The following is a 21,180-nucleotide window of genomic DNA, read 5'->3' on the forward strand; positions in this document are numbered from 1 at the left end:
ACAGTTTTTCAAGTTTATGTTTGTCAATTTTTAGTTTTTCAATTTTTATTCAGTTTTTTTTTTTTTTATTCTTCTTCTGTTAGATCGATTTCCTAACATTTCCAAGAAGACATTTGTAATTGTCGCATGAACATTATCGGTGCACTTTTTACAAGAGAATAAAACATTATTATTGTTAATAATAATAATAATTATTATTATTATCTATAACTATATATAAAGGGGATTCCCTCTTTTGTGTCCACATTTCATAATTCCAACTTTACCCTTTATAATTTAATTATTTATTAAATTTTTAAAAATTAACGGTTACTTTTACAAGTTTTTATAAAATTATTTACTTATCTCCTTTTTCTTTTTTTCTCTTACTATTCATCAACAGTTATTTTTCTCTTATTTTCTCCGTACATTTTATTTTATTTTTTATAAATATACTTTTATTTTGTTTATTAAATTAATAACATTACAATATCATCAATTATTAATATAATTCAAAAAATGCGTACACACAGGCGCGATAGCGCCTGTGTTTACACTAGTTATAATAATAATAATTATTATTATTATAATAATAATTATTATTATTATGTGGGACCATTGAAGTCTTGTCTGGATTGCACCGCACCGCGTATCAGCGCGCACCCAACGCAGTCACGCAGTTCTATTTTTTTAGACTCAATATAACTTACTACTTAATTAATTATTGTAGAAAATTGTTAGTTCAAAAGCTAAAGTTTAAATTATTTAAAAGTTTAAATTTAATTAAGTTCAACTACAAATAAGTTTTGAGATTAAATCACTAGCTTTTAGATTAGACTTACATAAAATGAACCTTTTTATAAGCAATAGTCTCTCATTTCACATAAAAACTGAAATTTTGAAGAATTGTTTAAGACTTCGTTTGCATGGATCGAGGAAGTGGGTTTCTGTGAAGCGGTGGATTTAGTGCAGACTATGAAATTTGTTATGTGACAGAGTGAGTGATGTTACAGATGGAAAACAAAATGGATAACATTTTTTATCACAAGTTTATGTTCTCCGACTCATGCATGACATGGTCATGGAGAATGTTATCCATGCTCATGTAACATCAAATTTCAACAACAAGAACTTCAAATTATGAAACTGTAACTAGCTAGGGTTTGAAAAAATCCATACATATCATGACAAAAGAATTGCGAAAGCTTCTTTATGAAACTACTATTTGGGATTGAAACGTGCAAAACTATAAAGTTCATATTTTCAGTGCAGAACTTTGTTTCATATTTCAGAACAATATGTTCGTAATATTTGATTAAATTGCACCCACCCACATGTAAAACTTTACTCTAAAATTCAAGAAAATGAGTATATACTATGAACACATTTTTCCATTAAAATATAGACCACAAATTCCTAGTGCCACGTGGCTAGAATTCATGTGTGTGCTTCCTTAAGGTGGCTATAAATCATCACCCCACAACACCAACCCATGCAACTCATCACAATACTATTCATTGCTCTCTCTAGCAGAAAAAAAAAAAACATGGCTACCTATGCCACCACCACCACCTTGTTCCTCCTCCTTGGCATGGCCACCACCACCCTCTGCCTCCAAGAAAAGGGTGTCCTCAAAATGGCTCAGAATCATGTCTCCGAAGCCAAAAACTGGGTTGCAAACGCTTTGACATTGCATGGCTTTGAAAGCCTAAGCCTAAGCCTTTCTCACCAAACAAGTGTTGTAGCCCTCAGAGACTGTTCCAAGCTCTATGAGGAGAGTGAGTGTAGACTCTCTCACATGATGTCTCAGAACAGCACTTACACCAGAGAAGATGCACTCACATGGATAAGTGCTGTGATGACAAATCACAGAACCTGTTTGGATGGTCTGCAAGAAAAAGGGTATGTTGAAGCTCAGATTCTGGAGAGAAACTTGACCATGTCGCTTAAGCAAGCTCTTATGTTGTATTCAAGGAATAGAGTCATAGCCAAAGGTAAATACAATTAAGTTACTTGTTATATGATATATCTGTTACTGTCAAATGACCTTGTTTGTTTGTTTTTTCTGCAACTTTTTGATTGATATATATCAGTATATGTGCATGGAATCTTCTTCGTATATGTATGCAACAGTGTAAGTATGAACTTTGACATAAACAAAGCATTATTCATATTCTGGCTATTGCACTGAATATGTTACATGAATGGGTGGTGTCATCCATGAACTCCACCATTAAACCTATTTTGAAATAAGAGTTGACACTGTCTTTCAACAAAGATATATATTATACACGTGCATGTGTCTTTTTTTGTATTTATAAGTTTTGAGTTTTATATGTTACTTCCTAAGGGTAATATTGATTTGTTTATTTTTTCTAAAACATTTCAATATAAGTCCTAAATTTGAAAAAATTTATTTTGTTCATTAAGAACATCACCAATTTATCACTTTTGTAGAAATCTGAGAGATTTCGTCTCAGATAAAAATTTATCAGGACAGTCAAAATCAGAATCACATTTTTGGACTGATGGAGACATTTAGAAATTACGATGGGTTTGTAACTTGTGACATCAATTTGACACGCAAAAAGTTGATAAAAACAAAAATTCATAAAAACAAATTTCTTAATAGAAGTTTTTTTTCTCCTTTCATGTATTTTTAGGCATAAATTCATCTGATTTTTGCACCTTTATAGAAGCTACATGTGTGAGCTTATCTCCACCTACATTTCCTAAAGGATATATACAATTTTAATCTTTTTTTCTTTTTTTCTGCAAAAGAACTTAGAAGATTGTCTTTGTTACGGAAGGTCAGAATATTGTCCTTTATACATGAAACAAAAGAAAATCAAAGAACGGTGACAGGGATATGCAATAATTAAACTCATTCATTTGGTCTCCCTAAGTATAAGTAAACAAAAGTGACTATTTACTATTACTTAAGATGTTTTGTTACATTGTCGCTAACTATTTGGTTTCTTTCTCAATTTAAGATAAAAGGTAATATTCTCTATCATTTGATACACCAACTACCAATTTGACCATGCTCATATCAAATAGCATTTGACACAATTTAAAAAATATAATCAATATTTTAAATTCAATAAAAATATTATATTATACATAATTACTCTTTATGCTTTCAATATACTCTTAAATAAGGGTATAATTATGAAAAAATATTTTACTAGATGTTCTTAATGAGACACCAATATTTGTTAATTAGTATAAATGCTTGCATGAGTGGTTCAGAAATAAATTAATTGGAAGTGGAAGAGAAATATTGATTAGGATTAAATCCTAACTCATTTTGTGGTCAATGGTTTATGGAATAAATTATTCATTCTTTTAGCATACCACATAATTAATGTCTTGAATATTGAGCAAGTTCTAGAAAACATATTTAAAAAATCATTGATTTATAAAATGAGAAAAACAATGATTTTAAAAAATAATGCAAAAAATAATCTAGAAGAAGATGATAGATACATCATTCCACAGTAGAATGGAGAGAGCAATTAATAGCGGTATCTTACTTTTTCTGTCATACTGATATTATAATTTTTTGTTCAGGACCACCACTTGAAGGAACAATATCCAAAGGTTCTGGTATTTTAGAATCATGGAACGAAGCAACCTATCAGCCACATTTCACAGTAGCACAAGATGGTTCAGGAACACACAGAACAATCCAAGCAGCAGTGAATGCACTTGCTGCAATGGGAAACAATCGTCCTGCAAGAGCAATCATATATGTAAAATCCGGGATCTATAACGAGAAGGTGAACATTGGACAGAATCTGCATAACGTGATGTTCGTAGGAGATGGCATAGACAAAACTGTCGTCACCGGCAACAAAAACGTGGTTCAAGGATCCACCACCCTCGGCTCAGCCACATTCGGTAAAGACTCAAAAACTTTGGCTAAACACAAAAGTTATATATCAGTACGAAAACTGAAAATTTTTTGGTAAATGTGGTAAATGAAACAGATGTATCAGGAGATGGATTTTGGGCGAGAGACATGACATTTGAGAACAGCGCAGGACCAGAAAAGCACCAAGCAGTGGCACTGAAGGTTAGTTCAGACTTATCAGTGTTCTACAGGTGCAGCTTCAAGGGCTACCAAGACACTCTCTACGTGCTTTCAAACCGCCAATTCTACCGTGACTGTCAGATCTACGGCACCGTGGATTTCATATTCGGTGATGCTGCGGTGGTGCTGCAGAACTGTGACATCTTAGTGAGGAAACCGATGAGCCAGCAATCGAACTTCATCACAGCGCAAGGAAGAGATGATCCTAACAAGAACACGGGGATTGTGGTCCAAAGTTGCAGGGTTAGAGCAGCATCAGATTTTGCGAGCGTGACGAGTTCGCACAAGACGTTCCTTGGAAGGCCGTGGAGGAAGTACTCGAGGACTGTGTTCATGAGGAGTGAGTTGGATGGGATGATTGCGGCAAAAGGGTGGGGTGAATGGAGTGGAAGTTTTGCACTTTCGACGTTGTTCTATGGAGAGTATATGAACACGGGAAGTGGTGCTTCTACGGTGAATAGGGTGAGTTGGCCTGGTTTTCATGTGCTGAGGAGTGGTGGTGAGGCATCACCGTTCACGGTGAGAGAGTTTGTGCAAGGAGAAAGGTGGATTCCTGCAACAGGGGTGCCATACTCTTCTGGAATATGAGAATGTTTCATCTGTGTTGGTGTTGATATTAATAATGAATATGCTTGCACAGTTTGCAATGCATATCAGATATATATACTGTCTTTTAAGATGTTATGGTCCCAGATTCCAAAAGCTTGGTCCATATCAATGTATTTTGTAATGGTCCATATATGAAATGAAAGAAAATATTAATATTATTATTATTATATGGAATAAAATTATCTATGAATTGGTTACACCGAATATGTTCTAAAATAGGTTTTTTTTCCCATATAGGCAAATGAGTTAGGTTAATTATGGATATAGGCAAGTTTTTTAAAAATTATTGAACTAGGCGTTTTGGGGTGCACGTTTTCGTTATGAAGAAATCGTGTAATTTTCGTACGTTATTTGGTCAGATTTTGTCAACAAGCGAAATTGTGTGAGGAGTGGACGACAATCAAAGGAAATCGTGTGGGAGGTGAACGACATTCAAAGGAAGTCGTTGGGGGGTGCACGTTTTTAGATGAAATCGTGGGGAGAATACGTTTTTCATTGAGTAATCGATTACCGTAGGTTGTAATCGATTATTGCATGTGTTGCAGTTTTCTAGGTGTAATGTAATCGATTACAGATGAAGTGTAATCGATTACATGGTTAATGCATTTTGTTCGTGTGAATTGTAATCGATTACAATACCATTGTAATTGATTACAGTACAAATTTTAAAAAATAAAGTGATTAAATTAGAATTGGATACAGAGGCGAGCATAATAATTTGTTCTCATTTGATAAAGTTTTTTGGTCCATAAAACAATAAAGTATTTGAACTTGTAGTTGATGAAGGCATAAGAAATATTAATGTTCATAGAAAATTGTCTTAGTTTTAACATTGTAGAAAGAAGAAAAAAACATTGAAAATTAAATTAATTGAAATAAAAAATGTACAAATTATTGGCGAAATGGACATTGTCCCCTATGATGACCCTCAGTGCGACAATAAGAGCATTTTTTTGGTTTATTCGTAACGGGTTGATCCATTTCGTTATGGATCCTAGTCGTTGTAGTTCGTCCCGAAGCCTTACGCCTAGTTTGGGGGTCTGGAGTGAAATTAGGACCTGTATATGTTGACCAATAGTCCTCATTTCACAGGGGGTGGAATTGGACTTGATAAGCCTTATTTATATTATCAAGGGTGTAAACTGGATCGATAAAATTTGAAAATAACATATGACCAAAAGAACAAACAGCTATGACGTGCTGACAGGGTAATCGACTAGCTTGGAAGTGACCACAATCACACCACCAATCGTTTAATCTGACAGTGAATGAGATTGGTTTTGGCCGATAGTAATGGGGACTCGATATCTCTTGCACCTCGAATTCTGAATTATCTCGATCGTAGCGTTGAACATGACAATATGCAGATTTCTGTTGATTTTGTTGGAGCAAGGTTGTGACATCTTCTGGATATTGATGTCCAGCTCTTAACATAGAGTCTGCCTTTAAGCCGCGTTCAACAAACCAAGCATTTATGTTTTGAAATGTAATTTTCAAAAGTGCACAGATAGGTAATGAGCGAGCCCCCTTAAGCACAGAGTTCATGCACTCTGCCAAGTTTGTTGTCATGTGCGTGTACCTGCGCCCCCCATCATAAGCCTGAGACCACTTATGTAAGGGGATTTTATCAATCCAAGCTACTGCTTGTGGGAATTGGGACCTCATAGCTAAAAGTTTTGCTTGCACGGTAGGTTGTTTGACTTCATAAGCTGTGAAAAAGAAATATAAAATGAAATGAAAAAGTATTATGTATAGGAAATATTTTGTGCATCTGGAATTTAAAGTTAGGAAAACGTCATACCCAAGTTAATGAATTGTTTCTTGAGATTGGCATTTTTAAAGCGGTTGTTGAAGTTGGAACCCAGATGACGTATGCAGTAGACAGAGTGAAGATTGTCTGATTCCCAGTCAACTTCTTCCGATTGTAGGGCTGACAAAATTCCCTTGCCTCTATCAGTAATTAGGCAGAGATTTGGCTGAGGAGTTACATGCTCTCGTAGTAGTTGAAAAAACCAAATCAATGCCTCCTTTGTCTCACCTTCTACTATTGCAAATGCCAAAGGAAATATGTTTCTATTTCCATCCTGAGCAATTGCAGTTAGCAAGGTGGCATGATATCTGCCTGTTAAAAAGGTTTCATCCACTTGAACAACAGATTTACAATACTTAAAACCTTCAATGCAAGGTCCAAATGCCCAGAAGCAACGTTCCATAATCTATGTGGAACTTTCATCCTCAGCATCAATATTAACTGGAGGACCGAAAAGTTGAAAAATTGTCCCGGGATTGGTTTGTTGGGCAGCTAGTAACCATCCAGGAACTTCATTATAAGATTGGTCCCAATCACCATACTCCATTGTTATTGCTTTCTCCTTCGCAATCCATGCTCTTCTATATGTGACTGTGTATCCGTAACGACTTTTGATGTCAGCGACCAAGCTTTTGATGCGAATGCTTGGATTTGTGCAGACCAAATGAAAAACAATGGAAGAAATTTGGGTCGAATCTAGATTGCAGTGATCTTGTGACATTAATGTAGAGAAACACGTATGTGTACCATCAATGGACTTGATTTCCCAATGATGTCGGATTTTACTATAACTAGCCCTCAGACGCCATTGACATCCATTGTTGTAATGGATGCATCGTGCAACATAAAGATGCGGTTTTGATTCTACCACATTGAAGTTGTATCCATTAGTGATGTGATAATGTTTGATGGCAGACACTGTTGCCTCTTTAGAATCGAATTGCATGCGTTCTTGTAGTTGGACTTCCCCATAGGGATTGTAATCCATAGGAGGAATCGGGACAATTTCTTGATTGTCTGCATTGTCTTCATAAAAATCATCGGAAGTAAACTCTTCGACAATGTCTGGAATGATAGGTTCGTCATCGATTGGATTGCTCCAGTGTTGGGCGTGGGAGAGATTTACATGCATCTCTCCAGAAATACAACCAGTCACGGAGGACGAGATTATGGCTGGGCTTGCGTTCCCCTTAAGTGTGAGGTGGTGTCGGCAAACACGTTCTGTGTTCCATGACCAAGCAACTGTGGTGGGCTTCCGGAAAAAATTTGATCAAATTCAACCAAAGCAGGTTCATTATCAATCCATGCTCTACTATTTTGTTCCTTGAAATTCCCTTACTTTTTTCTTTTCAAATTATTAACACTAATTTTTCCAGTTTTTGTGGACACCATATCGACAACCACATGTTAGTCGCATGATAATAATAAATGTTTCTCCAATTAGTCGGGCATTGTTTCTTCTTATATATTTTGCGACGGTTGAATTTCACCAAGTTGACTGGGTAGTTAGACAGTTTGGTTGGCGACAAAACATCACATTCGACCCGATGAACCTGGATGAGGTTCACCGAATTGATCTCCGAGGAAGGGCGGAAATTAATTAGAGGCAATATCACCATCGCTTTATCATGCTATGGAATAATCGCCATAATTCCATTGTTCAGGGCGAACCTTTCACCAAAAGTGGCCATTTGCGTGATAACTCGCCCTACATGCAATGGTACATAAATCATACCATCCGGTATATCACGGCTAATGCGCAATCATCCGATGATGAAGTGAGAATCATTTTTTCATTCCCTGCATGTTAATTAAAGTTTCGATTATAATTGATTTTAAATAATAAAATTTAAATAATATCCGAATCCGCCTTCACATCAGCAGTTTCGTCCGGATACACCCTTTTCCGACCTCCTTCAGTCACAAAATGTATCTGCTGGATTTGGGAATTGGGATCACAGAATGCATCCTCCATCGTCATCTCAACAGGTTCCCACTTCATATGGTTTTTTTCCAGCACCTTCAAACTTTGGATCAGGTCCAGCACAATATTATGGTGGTTCAGCTGGCCCACATATTTCCAGCTATGGGGGTGTTCCATCACAAATGTTTGGGACATCAACACTAACTCCACCATCTGCATACCGAGGTGCCTCATCTTCACAACCATACTACAAACCTGAAATTCCATTTAATGTTTCAGAAGGAGGTTCTGAATCTGTGGAAGTGGAAGATACTGATGACGAAAGTGAGTCACCCCCTCCTCCCCCACAACCTGAGAGACGACCTCGACGACGGACACGAAGGCCACCATGCGGCACAGGCAGCCACTGTTGAATAATGTTGTTGTGAAATAAAGTTATCACATTATGGGAGAATATTGTACTTTGTATGTGTATTATTTCAATATGACAATTGCATATGTATGTAATGAATTCAACCTTTAACATTTTGTCTTTCTTCATTCACTCAATAATTGTGCAACTACTATGCTTATAAAAACCACATCCCCACACTACATCAAATGCAAACTTTCAACTTTTCAACACGTCAATTGCTTGACATCTCCTTCCTCTTTTTCTTTCTTAATTGAAAACCCAAAGATGGAACAATTTTCCCCTGAAATGTTTGGCATAACAGAGTCGCGAGATTTCTCCAATTCTTACATAGTTGCCTTATACATAAACGGTGAAATCAAACTCTGTGAGGATGGGGTGAAGTTCATATGTCAGACTCCGGAGATTGTTCGCATTCCACACAACTGCACATACAACATGTTGAAGCAAAGAGTTTGTGCAGCCATTCCAAGCCAGTCACACACAACCATTAACAACCTATACTTCAGACGACCCACAGTGACTTCTGAAGGAAATATTGTCTATGACGCATTTGAAATAAAGACAGATGAACATGTTTTTCAAATGTTGGAATGTAAGTCTTCTTTCCCTTTGAACACCATGATTGAATTGTACGTGACCTTCACAAGATCACCTGAAGAAATCATTTCTCTTTTAACTACAAACACCCCATCATCATCATCCTCAAACTCTCTCCCAACTTCACCAACTATTATTTATTTTGGTGGACCTTTAAGGGGTGCTGGTATCATAGAGAGTCGATTAGGTTTTGGTCTTGAGTTTCGTTCCGATTCCACGAAAACCTTCTCCATCAGACATGATTGCACCTACAATGAATTATTACAAACCGTAACTCAATTAGTGGAGTGTGGTGACCGTAGAGTTGTCAAACAAATTGACTATCGTCGCCCTTCAACAATACGCAACAGGCGACTATATCATGACACCGCGGAAATCAAATGTGACTTTGATGTTTCACAAATGATCAGTCGTTGGACACACGTACAAAGTCTAGACCAATCTGTCAAAAAACTGCGTATCTCTTCCTATATCGAGCTTTTCATCCAAACTAGAGACATCAGACCACCAACACCTTCCGAAGAATACCAAGATATCAATTCTGGATGGTTTGTGGATCACCGGGGAAGAAGATACAGATGGTTGCCGTAAATCGTTTTTTTATTTTTTTATTTTTGCTTGAAGTTATGTGCAACTTATTTATCATTTTATTTTTCTTTAATTAATGGAATATGTTAAAGTTTCTTATCAATGGAGTACAAAGGCTAAAAAAAAAATTGTTATGCTGTAATCCATCACCACAATTAATTTTTTCCAACAATGTGTGTGGTAATCGATTACCATGAAAGTGTAATCGATTATCATTACCAAAATTTGGACATCTGATACCAGCGTAATCGATTACACAACCCCAAATTTGTACAATGTAATCGATTACCAAAGCCTGTAATCGATTACTCAAGTAACACGACAACCTGGAACACAAATAATACCTTCGTAATCAATTACGACCCTCCTCGTAATCGATTAACAGGAGAATTTGCCAAAATTTTTTCTAGATTGGTAATCGATTACATAAACTCTGTAATCGATTACAACTCTACCACGACCCATTGGAACTTATTTTTTTCCTTCGTAATCGATTACCGAAACCCTGTAATCGATTACACAACTATCAGGAACCCCTGGAATGTTATTTTTAACGTCGTAATCGATTACACAAACCTTGTAATCGATTACGACTCGTCTTCCACTATAAAAACAACATTTTCTCTCTCCGCCGCTGCATCCTAAAAACTCCACTCGCGCCTCCATTCTCTCCTCCGTGATTTCATCGTTTTGCCTTCATATCTTCACCAAATCACCTCCCGTTTGTTGCAATCTTTCTCATTTTCAATTCTCTACAAAACCCACCGATTCAAATCTTCAAAAACACCCTAAAATGGCAGAATCGTCAAGGAAACGCAAGACTCAAGTCGGTGCTCGCCGCCGCCGTGGTCCCGCCGTCAACGAACCTGAAGAAATAATCGCACCTTCACAACCACAGAGACTGTTCTCTTCCGTAGCACAATACGAGAGGTATACTTCAAAATTTTCTGCCAGAGATATTCTTGAACCCAGATATCCTGATGATTTTATTGCTGAGCAAAACTTTGAGTGCTATGATATACTCCACAACTTGGGATTATTACCTTTTTTGACTAATCGTCAACGTTATTATCCAGAATTAGTTAGGGTATTTTATTCCAACTTACAAATTGCTGAGGAAGGGGTTATTCTTAGTGAAGTTAAGCATGTGAAAATTAGGATGGATGTAGATATGTTTTATCGTATCACTCAATTGGGCACTCAAGGGGTCTATTTTGAGGGAAACATAGTTCAGGAATGAAGAGATGATTATTCAAGTCACAATGCAAAAATGATGATTTGTCGTGACAATGTAAATATTGGAGGAAGAATACTGGCAGGGCAAATGAGAGTGGAAACACGTATCCTGCACTACATCTTATGTTGATGCCTGGTGCCCCGATCAACTAACCTTGCCCAAGCTACTGAAGAAGACATTATCTTAATGTGGGCAATGCTGATCGGAAGGCAGCTTAACTGGGGTCATCTGATTAGATATCTGATGAAAAAGGCATTAAGAGACCATGCCCCTTTACCATATGCTAATCATATTACTGACATTTTTATTAAGTTTAATGTTCCTCTAGATGATGAACCATTTGAGGAGATTAATTGGAGAACAGGTCCAATTGGTGTTGAAGTGATTCATTCCTTTGGTTTTGTAAAAAACCAAAATGGTGAATAGATTCATAAACGTGATATGCAGGATGCACCTATTCATGATGACCGCACACCATCTCCACCGCCTCAGCCTACCTAGGATGCATCTGCTGCTATGCTTAATGATATTATCCATGAAATCCACGATCTCTGGGCTTTTGTTGGTTCAAGATTTGACAATATAGATGCTCGGGTTGGACAACTTGAGGAAGACATGGCTTATGTGCGGCGCCAATTTCCTCCATCTTAGATGCATTTTCATGTTTATTTTCATTCAAAAACTTTGTATTTCTTTACTGCACTTTGACATTGATATTATTATCTTAGTACTTTAATTGATTGTAATCTTTTTTTTTCCACTAATATCATTGTTTTTTACTTTCATATTCAACTATATTATACATTATTGTTTTCCTATCCAGTGAAATGTTTGTTAATGTTTTTTTTCAAAAAATTACGCATGTAATCGATTACACTTCGTGCGTAATCAATTACACAATACCCAGAAAACTGCAACACATTCAGTAATCGATTACACACTACGGTAATCGATTACGACTTAAAAAACGTTAACCCCCTGCACGATTACAACATGCAGTAATCAATTACAACATACGGTAATCGATTACGGCACCAAAAACGTTCACCTCCCACACGATTTTGCCCTCTGACCACGTTGACCACAAAAACGTATGGAGGCTACACGATTTCTTCATATGAAAATGTGCACCCCCAACACGTTTTGCCTAGTTCTGTAATTTTTAAAAAACTTCCCTATATCAGTAATAAACCAAAGCCATTTGCCTACAATGAAAAAAAAAACCTCTAAAATATGTATCAATATTTGTAATAATAAAAAGAATGAGTTTATGAACTTATTTATAAAAGTTAGGATTGATTTTTAAAAGTTAATATGAATTATTAACTTAATTCATAAGTATTTTCGGATTTTTCGATGGTTTAAGGTTGGAATATAGGCTCTAGTTTCTAGTTGTTAAGTCAATTGAAAACCAAAATATTTCAAACCAGAGAATAAGGTAAGGCATCCGTTTTGTGAGATAATTGAAGTCGATACTTTAATAGGTTTTATAGTTATTCGTATAATTAAAGTCTATTAAAACAGGTTTGGTACTTCGTATATAATTAAAGTCTATTAAACCAGATTTTGGTTTTTCATATAACTAAAGTAAGACAAAGTAAGACAGGTTCTGGTTCTTCATATAACCAAATCTATTATTAAGACTATGTATTTCGATTCTCTAAATAACTGGAATCGAGTGAAATTTATTTGACTATAGAACAAAATAATTCAAAAATATTTAGAATCAAAAAGTAAGGAAATAGATTTCGATCGTTGTACAAAATAATTCAAAAATATTTAAAATTAAAAAAAAATCATATAGTCAAAACCCATTGTAGCTTTATACTTCGATTTTGGTAATATTTGAACCTATATTTTTACCGTATACTTTTGATTTGTGTTATAATCGAAAGCTATTACTAATTTCTTTTAAATATATTTTTGTTTTGGTTTCAACTTATAAAATAACAAATTTGGACAGAAAACATAGAAAACACACCAAATACAACCACAAATCAAAACATAATAAATCAAAACATAACAGACAACAATTTTATAATAGGTAAAATATTTTAAATAATTTACAAAGTACATTTTACATCTAATGATTATTAGATTGAATCAAATTATTGTACATTTTTACTATGTAGACACAAAAATGTCTTACATATTCTATTGAATTCTCGTGTATTGTTGTGGGATTACGTGTGAACAAAAAAAAATCATTTCAATTAGTATATAAAAAGATAAACTTGAAAAAGTACTTTCAATTAATTAATTATTACTTATTTTTAATCACATGTAACAATACCAGTACAAACAATGGTTACTATTCATTGCATAATATAGTAATTACACTTATATAAGTCGATTTGTTTATTATACTATAAATATATACCAACACAAATATAAATAATTGAGGAAGAAAAAGAATCAAATAATTATAATTGAACTAAAATAGTTAATCTTGAGTGACAACCATGTTAGCATTTTAGTTGTAGACACTACAAAAATTCAGGCAAATAGTGTAGTCCAAAGCTGACACAAATGTATATCTATTGTCGGTCCAACATTAGAAAGCTAACCACGAAAAAACCATGGAGGCTAATTCAGATGTGTATTCCAACACAAGCAAATTGCAGTGTAGTAACGTCGTCTTGGTGACACAAATAGGTATAGTTAAATTAATAAAAAATTTAAAGTATAAAGCTTTAGCGTTGGCCAAGGGGCGCAACATACTAAAACTAGTGTGGTCCATACGACGATAATAGCAAATAATAATTTAAAATGCTCGTTTAATGTGTGGCCTAACCGACACTTTATATTAAATGATGTGTGGGCTAGATGACGCTATTAGCAACTAATAATTTAAAATGTTTGTTAAATACGTGGACTAAACGACACTTAAAAGTGTAAATTACTAAACGTGTGTAGGTTGGCTGACGCAAATAGCGAGGATTGGACGATGCTACAACAATCACCCATGACCAGTTCAATTTGTTTTGTTCCCAATCCAAAATTTACCTGCAAGCATGATCTCAAATTTTATCCATCCAAAAGTCATTCCAATTAGAATCAATAGTTAATTAAACTACATTCATCCTTCATTGAGTCATAGATATCAAATTACAATAAACATAGGTTTATAAATGGATAATGCACCAAAGTGTACAAAGTTCAAATCATAATTTGTTTACAATTATCACCATACAAATAAGCCTACTAGCTAAAATTGGAAAATGAAGTTGAGGAACTTGAAGTCATGCTCACTCAACACTACAAAAAGTCCATTGAAATAGTACCTGTGAAATGAAAAATCAATATGTAAGACATAAATATATAAAACGTGCAAACAATGTACACCCTATAATTAAGCAACAAAAGTTGTAGAAAAGGCTATAAAAAAAATTAACTTTAACAAAGTTCTAATATACATAAAATATTGAAATTTAACTAGGACAAAGTTATAATATGATTTACCTCACCAAGTCCATGTTCAAGGGATGGTTAATCATCCAATAAGGGATCATAACGTGGATGCATGTGACTGGTACCCATTGAAGTGCCTATCGTATGCCTTTCCAACATTAAGGCTAGTTGTCGCTTCATCAACTTCATTTCTTCTTCCATCATAACACATTTCTTATTTGTTTCAACCAAGCCCTCAAATGTTGCAACAACTTTCTCATCAATTGTAGTAGCTCTCTGGGTGGCTTGTCTTACTTCTTCACGAAGTCTCTCTGCCTCTGGCAACTATTCTTGTGTAGAAAGAATTGTGCGGGATAATGTTGAAGGTTGAGTAAAGTATGACACATTATCATGAATGTTGGCACATGCATTCGCAAAATGCCCCATTCGCAAAAGGTTGAGTAAAAGCCAATATTCATAGCCTTTTTGCACATGAATTTGTAGAATGTCCCCATTCACAAATCAAATTACCATGACTTTAATAACCATTCCTGCACTAAGTGTTCTAGAATCAAATTAAGTGTTCTTCAAACTAAAGTAAATCAAATTAATTCTAGAAAATGAGAGTACTAAGCAATAACCATTCCTACATATATTCATAGCCATTCTACACATGAGTTCGCAGAATGCCCCATTCAAAAATCAAATTACCAACAACTTATGGCTTTGCCAAATACCGGTAAAATAAAATAGATTCATTGTACTACTAAGAATTGTATGAGTACATCGTTAATTTTTTAAGTATCTCATGTAGCGAACATACTTCAAACATTCAAACATGCTTCATATATCCAAATGTGGCAAAACAATTATTAATAGAATAACCAATAAATTACATATATCTAAGAGTTGAAGTGGTGCCTCACGGATCTATTAAAAATAGAATTAGAATTGAGGTAAAAGAATGTTTCTGAATGGAGCCAATGGAATATCTTATTAAAGGACCTAACATAGTCATTTTAAAGTTTAAGGATTTATATGAAATGGGACAATGGTTATTTGCTAAATTAGTGTTGCTTTTTCTCAGTCATTCAAATGTGATTTTTGACATGCATATAGATGCATTGAACAATAACAATTTAGGGAAATGGTGATATAATGAAACATATATGATCAATAAACCATTCACATATACATTAACATCAATCAATAAACATCTTACATGATCAACAATCATATGAATATATATATATATGGGGTTTGTGAAGTTACCTAAGTTAAATCACAGAACACTGCAATGCCACAAAAAGAGACCATATATGGGGTTCGTGAAGTTACCTAAGTTAAATCACAGAACATTGCAATGCCACAAAAAGGGACCAACTCCCTCACCCTTGTGGTCTACACCACCACCACCACCACTCCAACACTGCAGGGCCACCACTTCGACACTATAACAACCCCTTTTTTTTAGTTGGCTTCCCACACCACGCCTTCACTTGGGTAGATAAAAAAAGCTTCCAAACAGGGTCTTCAGTTGGGAAAATAACTGCCAAATAACTCCCAAACAGTTGTTCAATCAATTGGAAAACCAATTTCTTCAAATGATAAATCTATTCAAATATGAGGGATTGGAACTCAATAGCTCAATTTACAGAGAACGCGAGAAAATATCGTAGCCATTGTCTACCTTTCAATGTCCATTAGTCACCTCCTCCAAGACCGAAGAGAGCACGAACATGAACCCACAACGTCTTTAGGGCCCAATAATCGACAGCTCCACCACGTCTTCAGAGTTGAAACCACTGCTCTTCAGTAACTATAATTCACTTTGATACTTGGGTAGCTCACGAGGGTCGAAGTGAGTTTTGGGTTGAGCGTGAAATAGAAGGGAGACTCTTAGATTGAAACTCTGTGAGGGGAGGATTGACAATGAAAATGGAGATGAAACAAAATGAAAATAGAGAAAAAGACACATTAAGCATGCGAGATTGAAAATGAAAATGGAGTTAAAATTAGTAAAGTTAAAAAGAGACAATTGGTAAAGTTAAAATTTCTACCAACTTTCCATCTACTTCTTTAAGTGTTAGCCAACCCACTCTATCCTCTATAAAATAATATATTTTTTTAACTTAGGCCAAGTCATCTCCGTAAAAGTAATTTTATTTTTTATTTTTATTAACTTGTGTCGTCTAATTGACGCTATTGATTGTGTCCCCTAACTTTCCCTACTATCTTAATCTGATTTTTTCATTATTTTTTAAAAATAAGGTAAAAGCGTCGGTCAACCCACTTTATTCTCTATAAAATAATTTTTTTTAACTCATACCAAGCCATCTCCGCAATTTTTTTTTATTAACTTGTGTCGACTAAATGACGTTATTGATTGCATCTTAATCTAGCTTTTTCCATTCTTTTTTAAAAATAAGGTAAAAGCGTCCCTTAAATGATGCTTGTTTAAAATATAATTGTGTTCTCTGGCTGTTGTTCTGAATTTATTTTTTGTAATATGTTTTTCTCTTAATATTGAGCAACTAGCGTCCCTCAAGGGACACTAAGGGTGATTATCTAAAGTCGCACATCCTACACTAAGCTTGGTATTTTATTTTGTATCTCGTTCGTTGTTTTGTTGGACTCTAATAGCGTGCAAACACCAGTACAATAAAAGCTTTTTGCCCCGGTTATTTTTGTCATTTTGTCTCAGTTTTAGAACCGAGGCATATTGGGCCGATGTCAAAAGGGGTGTCTTTTGACCTCGGTTATCACCCGAAGCCATAGAGGCGCTTTTATGCCTCAATCGTAAATGAACCGGAGCCATAGAGGTTAAGAATAATTTTTTTTAAATAAAAATTTCACAGATTATTTCGTCATCTTCATCTTCTCTGCACATCCACCGATGAACACCACTGCCCATCAACTCAACTCCACCTTCCAACACTGACCGCCACCATGTTGCAACCCACAAAGCAAAAACCATCGAGCGAACTTTTCAAAACCACCGACGATGAAAATAGCCCAGCGCGAAACTTTCAAACCCCATCGAAGATCTCGTAGCCACCTCGTACTACAGATCGAGCTCTAGCAGATCGAGCTCAACCAGAACCGCTCAAACACCGTGAGCAACCGCCAGAGCACACCTCCACTGCTACTCGTGCCCGTCAATGGAGTTGCAAACCACGCCAACACAGGAAAAACCATTGCGCCTACACCTTGCTGGAAAATGCAACACCCCATCCGAGAAGACGTCGCGCAAGCAACGCAAAACGTCATTGTCGCACCTCCGACAAAGAAGATGAACCAGATCTGCCTTTGCAACCAACGCTCAACACCCTCACTAGAGACGAACAACTAGCTTCTTCCATGGTGTGGTGGCGTGGTCGCAGCGGAGAGAGAAGAGAGAAAGACAAAGGTGCGGCGAAGAAGAAGAGAAAGGGGGTTCGCGAAATTGAGCCCTAAATAAACCCTATGGCCTCGGTTCAATTAAAAACCGAAGCATATAAGGCTCTTTGGCATTGGTTAGCTGCCACCCGAGGCAAAACACCTAACCGCTAGTGGCATTTTTGAAAAATGGAGCCCCGTTTTTGGCTTTGGGTCTCTAGAATCGAAGCATATAATTGCTTTTGGCACCGATTTTGGGTGAACCGAAGCCTATAACCCTCGTTTACTTTGAGTTTTAGCTGAATTAGGACATAAAAGTTGCCTGAAATTACAAAAATGCCACCACGCCATTATATGCTTCAGTTCTTAGCCAACCGAGACATATAATGCGAGGTAAAAAGCAAAATGTGCACTAGTGAAGATAAAACAGATGCTAATATTCCAACTCTAACTTTTGAATTCTTATTGTGAGAAGTTGATCAGCCTAACAACATACTATATTTAGCAAATATACTATGAAATTATTATTTGTATTTTGTATTTTGTATCTTGTATAATATTGAAATAATTAATTGTATTTGTATTTTGTATAATATTCGGGTACTTATTAATTATATCTCAAAAAATTAACACTAACTCATTTCAAATTACTTATAAAAAATAATACTAACTTATTTCAAACTATTTTAGTACGTGAACCTCACACGTGAGGGTAGTTTTTTTTTTTTTTTACAAAATCTTATGAAGAGTAATGTAAAAACTATCTCAACTTTTAATTGAGACAAGATATTTTCTTTTCGATGTTGAATTTATGAATTCAATTAGTATATATTCTAAGCATTTGTCATATTTCAACCATTTAAATCATTATTCAATCCATCAAATAAGACATGTAATGAAATGGGATACAATTCCATGCATAGCACTCAAACTTAGAAAAAATATTCAATCTTTTCAATTTTAAACATGAAATTTAAGCATACATTTGTTGCTTAGCAACTTTCTTCACTAAATATGGGAGAGTTATTAACCCTCACTTGTTCAAATTCTGAACTCACCACTTCTTGTTCAATTAATCATAACAATTTTATCCAAATCAACATAAAATTCAAATTCTAATCGTCCTATATATGTTGTAGTACAATCATATATATATATATATATATATATATATATATATATATATATATATATAGTATGAGCACTTATTATACTCAAAATAACCATGTTACTTCATTTGACCATCAACAACCCAATAACTTCTTCACAATTTCAATCTCATTAATGTTGTGTTCGTTTGAGGTAGAGTGGCAAAGCGAAGATGGATTGTGAAGTTAATTTTGTGTTCGCTTAGTAGGTTTTAAGAGAAAGGCATAGAGGTGATTAGCGGGATGGAGCAGGATTTGAGTGAATTTATCGGCTTAATGACAATTTTACCCATCCATGGTGTGAGGGAGCTGAACGTGGAGAGTTGAGTGTGCTTAAACAAGAGATTCAATCCCACAAGAGATCTATGTTAAGAGAGAAAATGAGAGATTCGATCCCCATTCAAATGGATCGAATCTAGGGCTTGAGGGATTCGATCCCATTGAAATTGGCTTGTTGAGGGATTCAATCCCATTTTGAATGGATTAGATCTAGAGTGAGGGATTCGATCCCATTGGAATTCACTTGTTGAGGGATTCAATCCCATTTTGAAAGGATTGGATCTAAAGTGAGGGATTCGATCCCATATCATGAAACAGATCTCTTGGTTGGTTAAAGTTGAGAGGATTCGATCCACGTGCTTAATTTCTAAACACTGTTTTTTTTTACTAATACAAATATCAATATATACTACTTATTAAATTATAAGGAAAAATGATAATTTCATCTATATTTCTATTAAAACATATTTTTTAATAAATCACATAAATCAAATCTTTCACAAAAATTAGTTCTAAATTTACCCACAATCACTTCTAAATCCCTTTAAAAAAATAACACATAATTCACTTTTAAATCCACTTAAATCTATCCACTCACTCTCTCTCAAATACTATCACTTCTAAATCCCTTTAAAAAAATAACACATAATTCACTTTTAAATCCACTTAAATCTATCCACTCACTCTCTCTCAAATACTTTCCCTCGAGTGAACACAGTGCAAGACTTTAAATAATCCAACCAACTCGTATATATTCACGTTTCTAATAAACCTACAATTTTAGTTTCAATCAATTTTTCAACATATTACAAAATATTCATTCAAAAAAAAAAAAAAACCATTGTTAATAGTTCAATTTCATTTCAAGAATCAAATTTTCATTTTATCACCGGAAGATAATTAGCAAAACAAGAAAAGTCTCAAATAGTCTTGTAAACCTTTAAAGGACTCTATCCAAAGATCTTTAGGAATACAAAAAACTTAATAATTAAAACATAGTAAGGTTTACCCTTCTTGAATTTTCCTATTTATGAACTAATCCAACTTATAAGGCATGAATCTAACCACATTGAAGCAAAACAAGAAAAGAGAGAAATTGAACTATAGAAAATCATGAAACTTATGGAATTCAAAATTTTAAAAAATATTTTCAAAATGATGCTGAAATGGTTATTTTACTGGGACATTTAAAAGGTAAAATTGCAATAAAAAAAAAAGTATGTAACACTTACCTCTATAGGCCAAAAATTAAAATTGAGAGTTAAATACAGCTCTTTCTATTCAAGAAGATAAATGTTCAAACACAATTATCTACCTTTATATTAAAAGTTTATTGAAAAACTTTTAAAATGTATTATGAACTGTATCAAGCTTAAATATAATTTCATTCTTATTGTAACTATTATACTTGAATCATATTTAAATTTTGTTAGATATGATTGAAAACGACATTTAAGATTATTTTAAATTTTAAATATGATTGGAGAACAACACATTATATTTTTTTTCCTTTTTAAATTACCCTAAATCATAATCATAGGAAGTTGTGTACAGATTAAAAATAAGAAATTTTTATGAATAATAACATTAAGTAGAACTTATATAGTTGAAATAATGCGTGTAAGCTTTTTCTTGAATCATAAACCACTGTGTACATATGTAAACATATGAATATTTTTTTAATTATAACATTATAACTTTAGACAAAATTACAATTGAAATTTTGAAAG

The 21,180-nt window shown here is 34.6% G+C and overlaps 3 protein-coding genes across 3 annotated transcripts; 1 reads left to right on the forward strand and 2 right to left on the reverse strand.

The window, feature by feature from the left end:
• Positions 1 to 1,462: 1,462 nt before the first annotated feature.
• LOC114166436 (probable pectinesterase/pectinesterase inhibitor 36) lies at positions 1,463 to 4,863 on the forward strand. Its single transcript, XM_028051171.1, has 3 exons — positions 1,463 to 1,973; positions 3,553 to 3,882; positions 3,972 to 4,863. Exons 1-3 carry the CDS (start codon positions 1,472 to 1,474, stop codon positions 4,661 to 4,663), a joined length of 1,524 nt encoding a protein of 507 aa, XP_027906972.1. The 5' UTR covers positions 1,463 to 1,471; the 3' UTR covers positions 4,664 to 4,863.
• Positions 4,864 to 5,770: 907 nt separating this feature from the next.
• LOC114165524 lies at positions 5,771 to 6,897 on the reverse strand. Its single transcript, XM_028050126.1, has 2 exons — positions 6,486 to 6,897; positions 5,771 to 6,393 (listed from the first exon to the last, which is right to left on the reverse strand). Exons 1-2 carry the CDS (start codon positions 6,895 to 6,897, stop codon positions 5,771 to 5,773), a joined length of 1,035 nt encoding a protein of 344 aa, XP_027905927.1.
• A 3-nt stretch (positions 6,898 to 6,900) lies between these two features.
• LOC114165525 lies at positions 6,901 to 7,626 on the reverse strand. The gene has a single exon (XM_028050127.1). It carries the CDS (start codon positions 7,624 to 7,626, stop codon positions 6,901 to 6,903), a length of 726 nt encoding a protein of 241 aa, XP_027905928.1.
• Between the last annotated feature and the right edge of the window lie 13,554 nt (positions 7,627 to 21,180).

This window comes from Vigna unguiculata, chromosome 10 (genome assembly GCF_004118075.2).
Source record: "Vigna unguiculata cultivar IT97K-499-35 chromosome 10, ASM411807v1, whole genome shotgun sequence".
Taxonomy (NCBI): domain Eukaryota; kingdom Viridiplantae; phylum Streptophyta; class Magnoliopsida; order Fabales; family Fabaceae; genus Vigna; species Vigna unguiculata.